We start from the raw sequence: 12,075 nt of genomic DNA, 5'->3' as shown, positions 1-12,075 counted from the left end.
CACTGATGATTTCAGGAGAAATGTCCTGAGGTTCTATCAGTTATCCAGTCCTGCCTACATAGATCCCTAAAACCACAGAGAATCAGGCTGTGGCTATACATTTTAACAACAGAAACCCAAGCATAAAGACTGAACTTACAGTACCCATGTCTGTATTCTCTCAAGGAAAGGCAAAATAATAATGTAATAATAAAAACCATCTCCATGTCAAAACAAACACTGTCCTGTTGGTTAACTGGGCTCCTCCACCTGTCTGAGTCCTAATCCTGCTGGGAGCAGACATGACAGGCAGTGAGCCGAGCCTCGCCCCTTGCCCCTTCTGAAAAGTGAGCCGTTGACACCCCAGATGCTGATGCTGGGGGCTGTAGCCTGATTGCATGTCAACAGCTGATTAAACAGCCATTTATTATGGTCGGTTTCAGACATGCACATATTATCAGAACTAATTGGGAACCACTGATAGCAGTGTGAAAAAGGGTGAATGAATTCTCAGGAATCCTAAGACACTAACAACCCTAAACCTGTCAGACAAGTCACGCACCTGCCTACTTCAAACACCCTCTTCACCTGCAGAGTCACGCAAGGCGAGCTTTCCCTCCAGTCCGTGCAGCTCTTTGCCTACTTATTCCCTTTCTGGTGAATCTGAAACAGGCCAGGGCAGTGCATCCTGTGCCTGCCACTCCACTGATCAAACTTTCTTTCTGGAACTAGGTCTGGTGCTACACGTGCAGGTGCCTCCTCTCCAGTTCTGAGGGCTCTCCAAGGGCAGGCTGAGCATTTGCTGCTTTCTCCTCACAGTTCCTAGAGGTACAAGGCTGATGGCACAGCGGGAGGAGAGCTTTCCCTAGACGGCTGGCTACTGCAGCCGGAGACCGTGTCTATTACATCTCACTGATTTGTGCCAAGGAGAAGGGGCCCTGATGAACTGGCCCATTTTGTAGCCCAGGGAAAGATCTGGCCAGGAACCCTTTCTGTTCAGTCTACCAGTCACAGCGTCCAGGACTTCACTGTACCCTACTCTGTTTCTCTAAAAGGAACATGCCAGCACCACAAAATGTTCCTTTTCAACATTTACGCACAAAGTCCAACAGGCAGACTGGCTTATCAGAAACAAGCAGAGGGAATAAAATAAACTCCGAAGGAAGGACACCAAGAACCTAGCGTGTGAAGTGCGAACAAGAACACTGCCGAAGCCTGAACACGGGCCAAGCCCAATTATGTTTGGGTTGGAAGGTGGATGTTAATTGTTTGGGAACCAAGGCAATAACAGTAGTGGGTAGGGCTTCTCTTAATATTAATATGTTCTTTACAGCTGTCGGTGAAATAAGAGAGAGATAATTATAGCCAGTTCGTGACAAGCAGAGCCCTTCTTAGGATCTGATTAACCTTAGGGTATCAAGGAAAACGGCTTAAGCACACCCAGTACAGGCCAGGAGAGAAGACACTTCCTTCCCGCACAGCTCGCCCCACAGACGGAGGCAGGGCCGTGAAGCCCTGAGGCCCAGCGTCATGTACGCTGCCCCTTCTTCATGTCTCTGTCCCTTTCACACTGCTCCTTTCAGCACACATCATCTGGGGCCTTTCCCTCCCTTAAGGACACGCGGACATGTCCTCACACCCTCCATGTACTTTCCCACCCTCAGAAGCCTTCCAGTGCCATGTCAGGTCTTCCTCCACAGCCTCTGCACGTACATCCCTCCCACTCCTTCAAACCTCCCAGCCTTTCTGTTGCGTAACAGAAAAGTGTTACCCACGGCAAAGTGTCCTCTCCAATCCAAACTCAATCCTCACACTGGCAGGGCCTCATACTTGGAAAGGCTGTGTGTATCCCATGTCTTATCAATGAGGAGCAGAGCTCAGTTAGGGCACAGGGATTTCTCTAGGAGTATGAATTCTTATTCCACCCTGTGGTGGTCACATAACTGGGTGGCGATATCATGAGCTCTTTTTTGGAGTATAAAACCACTGGTAAATTCACACCTTCAGACCCACAATGTACAGACAGCCCCTGAAGACGTATATTAAGGCTGCCATAAAACGCAATTTGGTGTCAGGTGTATCTTTGAAAGAAGAATTTGTTACAAGAAAGCAAAGTACTCCTAATATTCTTTATGAGAGTCCACAAGGCCTCCCATGATCTGGCCCCACATACTACAGCTCCTTTACCTTGGAACTCAACCCCAGAGGCTCCAGGCATCTGGCTGCCTTCTGGGTCCTGAGTATTCCAGGTTCCTTGTGGGCCTAGGAAGCTCGTTCCCTCACATGCTTTCCCTCTTCTGGCATTCTCCTCTCTCTTTCAATGCTCCTCCACACCAAACATGGCTGATTCTTCCTTCTTCAGGTCTCAGTTTAAATATCCCCCAGTCTCAGCTTGGTGCTTACTTCCTTCATTGCGCTTAATACAATTTGTAAGTAACTTTTGCCTTCCTTTTGGACTATCTACTCTGCTAGACTGTAAGCTCCACGAGGGCAGTGACATCATCTGCCTTGTTCACTGCCATATCCCCTTTCCCACTGTGCCTTCAGCACTAGCACAGTGCCTAGTGGAGGGGCTACAGAAGTGTGTGTTGAATTCACGAATGAATGGGAAGGAAACCTGTGCAACAGCCTTGGGGCATTCCATTCTGCAGCTGGATAAGAGTCCAGCTGTAACCAAAGGCAAATGTGGGTAAGATGTTTCTGACTCCCCACTTGTTCCTTCCCCCATTAACAACAAGACCAACCTCCTAGACTCACTGGACCTCATTCCTTCAGGTTAAAGCTCTAGTGGAACAAGCTTTGGACTCAAGAGGTAAAGGACTTCCTGACAAAGATGACTCACTGATTACAAAGGGGAAGTATCTTTACAAAGAAGAAATCTGTTGGACAACACCTTACCAAGTGATCAAACTTGCCTCAGGGAAGGACAAACGGATGCTGTGTCCTCTTATGATGTGACACCCCACAAGAGACAGAGCGCCACCGAACTCTGGGAAAAATGTTTAACACGAAACACATCGGAATGAAACAATATATCAAAACTAAGGGGTATTCTACAAATCCACTGGTCTAGACTCTTCATAAATGTCAGTATCACAAAAGACAACAAAAGTTGTGGGAACTATCCTGATTAAAGGACATGAAAGAGATCTGACAAATAAATGTAACACGCAACGGCTGATTAAAAATACAACTATAAAGGACATAATTGGGACAACAGGAAAGCTTTGCATACTAGATAATATGTCTGTATTAATTTTAAATTTTCTGAGAGCAATCTTGTAGTGTGACTGAAGAGAGCAACATCCTGTTGAATACATAGGTAAGTAGGGGTGAAATGTAAAAAACATAATATAATGAACTAAATCTCAAGTTGTTCAGGGGTGTGTGTTTATGTATTTCTATAAAGTAAATGTAGCAAAATGTTAACTGGTGCATCTAAATGAAGGACACACATTTGTTCATTATATTATTCTAGTAACTTCTCTGAAATTTTGATTTTTTTTCAATATAAAAAGTTGGGGAGGGACTTCCCTAGTGGTCCAGTGTGGCTGGGACTCCATGCTCCATGCTCCCAATGAAGAGCATGATCAGAGAACTAGATGCCACATGGCCACAACCAAGATCCAGCACAACCACAAATAAATTAAAAAAAATTTTTTTAAGTTGGGGAGAAAAAATAAAGATCCAAATATGATCAACAAATGTTTACAAATGTAATAATACATTAAGCCAGTGGTAGGGTGGAGAACAGCAGGAAACAGAATAAATAAAAAGAATATGAGAACAAACCACATTCTTAGTCTTACAATCTAGCTGGAAGAAAAAAAATATATGTACAAATATCAGAGAACACAATCCTGACCACAAGTGTAAAATGTGGATTACAAGCCAGGAGTTGCAGGAAGTGTCAAATCCTCAATCTGAACCACACTTGAAAGACAGGCAGAATCCTAGTCACAAAGATAAAAAAGAGAGCACACTCAGGGTGGGGGAGGGGCTATGAACAAAGTTCCATGGGCTGGAATGGGTGTGGCAGGAGCAGACGAAAATTCCCTGCCGGGAGCCCTAGGCCTACAGCAGGACTCACTTAGAATGGTAGGCGGGCCAGACTTCAGGTTGTTTCATACAGGATGACGTTATGCAGAACTGATTTCAAGAGACAAAGGGAGCCTGCAGGGTAGCACCATAAACTAGAAGATCATGACAATTTCAAGGGCCACACATGAAGAAGAGAATCTGGAGTCAATGAATACTGAGGATACAGGTAAACTCCTTGTCAAAACTGCTGCAGAAGGAATCAGTGTGCTATTAAATTAGAAAAAAATGGCCTCCAGGGTTCTTTCTAGTCATGAATTTTTATGAGAAGGAAGAGGCAAAGATGGCCACAAAGTTTCACACTGGACACTTAAAAGAATAGTGATTCCACTGAAAGAAATGGGAATACTAAGGAGTAAAAGATATGGGTGGGAGTGAATAACTAACTTAGCTTTGATACACTGAATTCAAGCGGGATGGTGGATACACTGAAATCAAACTCGTTCCTTGCTCTGGTTAGACACTTGGGGCTGTGAAATGGCAAAGAGCATATAATAGCAAAAAAGTCACATTTGCAGAGACCAATTCAGTTTTTAAAATGACAAACTGGTACCTTGATCAAAACTCAGGTGTCAGACGGTAATGTGATGGCTCCAGATCCCCCAGCCCTTAGTTTGAACTTAAACTCTTAAAACTCTGGGACTTCCCTGGCGGCACAGGGGATAGGAATCTGCCTGCCAGTGTTGGGGACATGCGTTCGACCCCTGGTCTGGGAAGATCCCACATGCTACAGAGCAACTAAGCCCACACTATTGACGTCTGCATGCCTAGAGCCCATGGTCTACGAAAAACCACCCAACGAGAAGCTTGCACATTGCAAGAGTAGCCCCTGCTTGCCACGGCTACAGAAGGCCTGCACACAGCAATGAAGACCCAGCGCAGCCAAAAACAAATAAACTTTAAAATATATACATAAAAAGGGTATAACAGTGTAACCCCAGAGATGCTACGAAAACTGTGATAAGCATATGAAGAGCTTAGAATGGTGCCCAGGATAGTTGATACCCCTGAACATCCAATACTATGACATCGATCATAATGTTTCTCCTTCCCCTCCCCTTTCTGCCACCTCTAAATCTTGCATACACCTCCATAATTTACTTGTTTACACATCTGGTTACCCTATATCCTAAGGCCCCTGACGGACAATGACTTACCCAGAGGATCCAGAAAAATTAGTGCCTAGTAAAAATTTTATAAATGTTGATGCTTTGAAGTAACTTTACTGCGAATGTCTCTGCAATTCACACTACTGACTGAACAATAATTGGAAGCTGGGCACGGCACTAGCTGCTTTCTACATTTCCTTGACAGGAAAGCAGGAGCTACTGGTGAGCATGAGTAAGGAGGGGCAGCGCCAAGGCTCTCGTGAGTGCACGGCCCACCACTTGTCCAGAGGGCCACCATTAGGGATGTAGTTAGATGTATCTAACTACAACCATTCAAGAGCCGCTTTTCTGCCACCATGTTTTCAATTTCATCCACATTAAACTTAGCAAGTCCCTAATTCTTGGAGATATGGATCTTCTGGCGGCCAAGGAACTTGAACTTGGTCCTGCAGAGGGCCTCAATCACATGCTCCTTGTTCTGAAGCCTGGTATGAATGGACATTATGACTTGGCCAGTGTGGACCCTGGTCACTGTGCCCTGGGGCTTTCCAAAGGCACCTAACATACAAGTCTGGAGCCTAGACTGATGACAGCGTGGCAGTCATGAACGTCCACTGGCAAGGGCTATCTCCAGGTCCATCAGGGCGACCTGTGCAGGCAACACACTGCATACACTACCGAGGAGGGTGCTATTGGCAGCCACCGCACACCAGGCCCCCGTGGGGAAGAGGGGAAGACGGCACAGTCAGCTTAACTGGCTGCAATCACATGACCTTATTTAAATGACAAGAATTATCCCTTTGTAGATAAGGAAATAGGTTCAGGAGTCCCCACGCGGCTACATAACTCAATTCTCTGACCCTACAGAAGCCCCTTCATGGAAGCCTTTAATGGTTATTAAGTCCCTTGGTGTGGCAACACTACTATTTGCTTTCTTAGGGCTCAGCCAAAAAGCAGTACAGGAAGAAAATCACAAAACATGTAGACTTGGCCTATTCTAAATTCATGCAATCTAACTACAAGTAGACTCTCATCGCCATTCATGCCCTGCAAACACTATGCCTTTGAATCCTCTTGCTCATTCAACCCTTTTCAGTCTTCAATCATGAAATCCTATCAAATTCCCCTTTGTCACTTCTCTCATATGTTTGTCTTCTTTTCTACTCAGAAGTCCACACCCCTGACACGCGAGTTGTGTCATCAGCCTCACTTTTCTTCCTGCTCTGGTCTCTCTCCTTAAATTCTAACCTAAATTCTATATAAGACCTGTCTTCCTAAAGACTAATCTTTCTAAAACAGATTTTGGATCATGTCTTTTTCAGAATCCTTCAGTTGCTCTTCATGGCCAGAAAACAGGGGACAGCCTTAGCACACGAGGCTCTCTGTGCTCTGGTCTAAAGCTGTTTATAACTCCCACTCCTTCCTCCACCCCCAACAAAAATCTCTACCCTGGTCAAACCAGCCAACAGCCAATCTCCCACACAGCCCTTTACTCACACTCTGCACCAGCATCTGCCCAGCCTACCCATAAATATCTTCCTCTTCCTCTCTGATGAAATCTTGCCCATGTTTCAAGGCTTCTGCCCTGCTCCCTCTGTGAAGCTTTCCCTGATCACCCACCTTCAGGACCTCTCCTGCCTCTCAACACCCCATGGATTTAATGTCCACATTCTCACTGGATTTCAGGTATATATGGTATCTTTCCATTTCCCAGTACATCTTAATAACATGGGTGCAAAGACTGTCTTAGAGTGACTTACACATAATAAGCACAGCATTTTGACTGGCCCAAACTATCTTAAATATTACTTTTACAATATTATTAATGTTGAGCAAAGATTCTTCTCTGAAGACTTATCACTCTCCTAACTGGTGTTCTTTGGGGACCTCTCACCTCTGAACGTAAGAGTGCTCACACACATGTTGCATTTTATAGCCAAACTTAACTAACATGTCTGCAACCACTGGATACTATTATTCAGCAGGGGAGGTCCAAGCTGGAGGAATCTCCGACAATCTGCTGGAGACAGCAGCATAGTTCCAAGACCCAGAGGGGCTTTCCAGAGAGAAAAGACTTGGGTTAAACAAAGAGCTAAATTTAGTTGCTTCCTGAATGTGTTTTCCCAATCAATAGACCTTTCATAACACTGCCCCCACCACACACACATTTGGCAAGGAGTATTGCCAAGAGGAATATGAGCAATGAGAGAATAACAGCTTAGAAGCTGTTGACACCACTTAGCGTGCAGCCAGTGTGTAGGATACCAGCAGCAAGCCGCCCGATTCCTGACACCCAAACCATTACCAAGTGGGTAGTAAACATTTGTTCTTTTGCAACTCTGGGTATTAGCAGAAAATAGGTTTGCAGTTCTAGGACATGAATGCCACAAGGCTAGACTGGGGAGCAAGCCAAGCCACTCTCCATAACTGCTAATCTAAGTTGGTCTACTTATAAGGGAAGTAAAGAGAGAAGACTATATTATAACCTAAGTGCCATTAAACTATCCTTCTCATATCCTTCTTTCTCTTTTAACTTATCTACATTCAGAAAAGGAAAAGAAAAGTGACAGATAAGGTTTGTGAGTGCCTTTGCCTCTCTGGACCTCAACGTCCTCAATCTGCAAAAATGAGAAAATTACATTCAGTGATCAAGTAACCTAACTTTTTTGGTCCTAGCTTGTTTCCCTACATTTTCCAGATAGTTTGCCTTATTCTTGTACTAACATTTGAATAGGAGAGCCAACTGGAAAAGTGCCCCCATCCAAGCACTATGTGAATAATACTGAGACAAAATCACTCGTGGGAGAAGTTGCTCAGCAAGGTAACTGCGTGCTCGCTGTTTCCAGCACAGACCCTGCATGACAAAAGGACTTCAATTCCACTCCTTATCACTGCTGAGAACAAAGAGAAAAACAAGACAGATGACGCTACAGGACCTCTTCTCCCCTCACTGTCAACGCTCCAGTGAAATCCAACTGGCTGCGACACACCACAAGCCGCCATACCTGAGTTCTTGGCCAACGTCTGGCACATGTGCTTTGCAGTATATCTGTTAATCACAATTGTGATTAAAAAATATGAGAGGAGGGAACTTTCATTTCTTTCATTAAATTAAACAAAATGTGAAGACTAAGCTGGGGAAATGGAGTACATAGTAAGAAAAAGTTCCCACCTCTCCTGTTGTCTACTTTGGCAAATGTTTTTTTAGGTTCTTTTGGTTCTGAGAATCTTTCCTGATTCTTGCTGCTACTGTCTCCCTTTTAGAAACTTCACTTTGAGGCAGGCCATAATCTCCCCAAGCTTAGGAACCTCAGGGAAGTCACATACAGCATGAGCCAACCACCTCAGCTTCCAGAGAGTTACCAGTAGAAGCAGCTTATTTTGTCACTGAGGGCAGTAAAAAGGAGAGCAGTCAAAAGTGGATGGGTAGCAGGATCTGAGTATACTACCAGCCTGCTGAATGAAGTTATTTGCCTTAACACAGGTGGTTAAAAAAAAAAAAAAATTAAAGGAATCCATCAAGTCACACTGCCAGTATCACTTAAGTAATCTACGTTAGCAAAGAGGCATGCCTATCAGGGTCTGAAAGGTTAAGAAAGACTACTAATTTCTGTCTTTTACTGACAATCTGCTTATTTTCTTTTTACATGGAACCTTTTACACACAGCAAAACCAAATACAACAGAGCCCCGCTGATGTCTACAAAAATGCCATGCCGTATTTGATTTTCCCTAAAATGAAATTATGCTGTCTCCATAAATCTCCCATAACTGCTACTAGCTTTCAAGCTACTGCTACCCTATTTTTAAGACTTCAAGCCAAAATGATTATTATCCTTATTAAAATGAATATGATTCCCCCTTTAGCTCCCAAATCACTCAATAACAATAGTTTCTATTTGTATTCCAAGAAGCCCAGTTAATAAGTTTGGGGGGAAGGGACAGAGACAGGGATGACACAGACCACCTGTCCCACAGCTGCCTCAAAGGCTACATTTGAAGAAAAGATTCTTACACTAAAAAAGACAGAAAGACTTTAAAATTACTGAGCCAACAGACACAGTGACCTATACATAACTACCAAGGTACCACTGTCATTGAACTTTATGACTAGCTCCTCAATGACCAGGCTAGCAGGAGATGAGGACAGTATAGCAAACAAATGTAACTTATGGAAACCCTAATTTTAGCCAATGGTTTCAACCACTCAGCTCTGACTATTTCTTACCCCAGCAAACAACCAGTGCAACAGAGCTGAACTTATGGTAAAATCTACAGGCAGTAATAGGAAAGCCAAAGTGAAAACAGATCTAATTATGTCAAGCTAGAGAGTTAGCCTCTATGCCTTTAACTGTTAACCATAACCTACTTAATAAACAGCAGACCAGATCCTGCCAGGCGCAGGATATAAATGGATATGTAGAAAAATCAGCCCCCATCCCAATCGAGTGGTAAGCAGGATATCAACTGGCCACATCTCTAAAAGACAATATAATGGGCCAATGACCATGCCACTTAACCTACTTCCTACTCCAACACTCTGACTCAGAATCTGGATCATTCTGTTTCAAGTACCAAAATAAAGTGGGGCGGCGGAGGAGGCGGGGGGATAGCCAGCGGGATGTGGGGTTAACTTACCTGTGCAGAACTCCTTGCTCACATTGTGGGGCACTGTGATCCGACGGTAGACAATGGGCTCTGACTCCAGAATGTTCTCATCGTGGCGGTACCGAGTAGGCCTCTCGTTTGGGATGCCCCGGGAACGGGTACCACTTCTCCTCTCATAGGTATCAATTTCCTCAAACACAGCTGCCTTGTCAAAAAGGGCCAGGTTCCCTTCAAAATCAAAATCTGTGTCTGGGATCTCCTCAATATCATCCCCAAAACACTCATCATCTTTATTCTTCATCTGGCCATTCTTTAAGCCACTTTTCTTTGGAGTTGCCTGATTTGGGTGCCTGCTACTAGATGACCCTGCAGAAAAAAACAGGGACTAAAGTCAGTATGCTCACAGAAAGTGCTCAGTGGGGAGCACAAATTACCACAAATCTCATGGAATAGTAGATTTCATAAAGTGCCCAAGTAACAGTGAATATGAAATAAGCAGTACTCCTGAAAATCTGAAGCTCTGCCCTTCATAAGGGAATTGGTAATGATCAAGGCTTTTTTGACAACTGACTATATCAAAAAAGTGGAGGGCAAGAACACAGAGTCTCTCCACACAAGTCCAGGTGGTCTGATTCTGAATGTCCAGCCACTGATTAAGAGAGAAATAACCAGAGTAAAAGAAGGCCAAGTCCTCGTAACTTGAGGTTCAAAGAAAGATTTGCCCAAGTGGCTCTGAATTCCATGCTTACCAAGCAAGCCATTTTCTGATTTTTTAACTCAGTCTCAGGCTAGACCTCAGTAGGAAGGGAATCCCTGGGTTTAGACAGATTCCAGATCTTGAGACGGATATACATCTGCCACTATAAGTTGATATATTTTGACTTACAGGCCTGTTTTTAGATCTTCTGGTTAATGTGACCTCTTTTCTTAAAATTTTATCACTCTGGGTTAGCAATTTCTGAACCATCAAATGATGACAAGGACCACACTGACATAATCCTGTAGAGGCCACACCAAGGTGCGTACCAACACCACAGCACTGAGGTCACTCTCTGTCTCTGAGACTCTCTGGCCACCACATGTCAATAAACTACTCCTCCAGCAGCAAAGACCCCACAGAATTCTCCAAACCACGCCTTTCCAGAGAATCCTGAACTGAATTTATAGTTTGATCCCCATCTGACCACCCCGAAATGATGAAGCAGGTGACTGGTATGCCAAACGGAACCTTCAACATAGTCTGAATAAACATAATGTATTTCCTTTTGTAAGACTGAGCTTCTCAATTTTTAAAACACTCAAGTAGAGGTTGGGATGATCATGAGCAAACCCCTCATTCAGATCACCCCAACTATACTGCTCTAACTTCTCACAGCAACTCCCTTCTATCCAGTGGACCATGGGTCAGGAGACCTAGGACCTAGTTTCAGTTCTGTTATTAACATGTTATATAATCTTATATCTATCATCCAACTTCTCAATTTGCTTGTATGTAAAATGCTCACTGTGGTGCCCCTAACAGGGTTTCTAGTACACAGCAGTCCGTCAATAAATATTAAACGAATAACTCAACATCAGCAAGATTAATTACAATAATTATTCTGAAAGATGTATACTATACATATGTAACTCACGTCTAAATCTTCCTTATGCCAAATATTGATATGGAAAAGGACTATGCTGGCAGTAAAGATGAGATTTAGGCCTCAGAGAAAAATCTAAGGCTGACCAAAATTATAAAAGGAAAGAAGAGTTGGCTGAGTCACTATAAAAAGCTGAGATTATGAACCACTGAGAAGCTTGTCAAAGTGTGGGTGAAGTTCTAGTTTCAATAATTTGACAAAAACATTTAATGAGAGCATTTTGTGCACCACAGCTAAGTACCTGGAATACAGTACATAATCAAGACAAGTAACCCAAAGGAAGGAGAGATATAATAATTAAAATACAATATAATGAGAAGTTTATATAAAGTGCTATAGAAACACGGATGAGAAAACAGAGCCGGATTAGGAATGGGAGAACAAGCATGAAAATACACGGTCAGGATAACACATTAGCAATATATGCAGGCAAGGGAAGAAACAGAGAAAAAGTCCAGTTTGCAAGATTATCATTGTACTGCCTCAATATTAAGTCAATATTATTAAATCAATATTAGGAAACAGGTCTTTGGCCCAGTGGTCTCTCTCCAGTGGTTGTGTGCACACCCAGGAGGGCAAAGGATGCCCCACAAAGGATGATGTGGGGAAAAGATACTGAGTATTTTATTTACTTTTTCT

At 43.5% G+C, this 12,075-nt stretch overlaps 1 protein-coding gene and 1 pseudogene across 4 annotated transcripts in view; both read right to left on the bottom strand.

Moving 5' to 3' along the window:
* The window catches only part of EDC3 (enhancer of mRNA decapping 3), a 47,890-nt gene that overhangs the window by 12,097 nt on the left and 23,718 nt on the right, over window positions 1-12,075 (bottom strand). For all 4 annotated transcript variants that reach the window (XM_055556706.1, XM_055556707.1, XM_055556705.1 and 1 more), the window contains exon 4: window positions 9,824-10,159. In XM_055556706.1, coding sequence (XP_055412681.1) covers window positions 9,824-10,159 — 336 coding nt within the window. The remainder of the gene's footprint in view (window positions 1-9,823; window positions 10,160-12,075) is intronic.
* On the bottom strand, window positions 5,809-5,950 carry LOC129634589 (uncharacterized; annotated as a pseudogene).

Source organism: Bubalus kerabau, chromosome 19 (assembly GCF_029407905.1).
Source record: "Bubalus kerabau isolate K-KA32 ecotype Philippines breed swamp buffalo chromosome 19, PCC_UOA_SB_1v2, whole genome shotgun sequence".
Lineage (NCBI taxonomy): Eukaryota > Metazoa > Chordata > Mammalia > Artiodactyla > Bovidae > Bubalus > Bubalus kerabau.
Note: the sequence above shows the minus strand (reverse complement) of the source record. Positions and strands in the feature narration are given on the sequence as shown.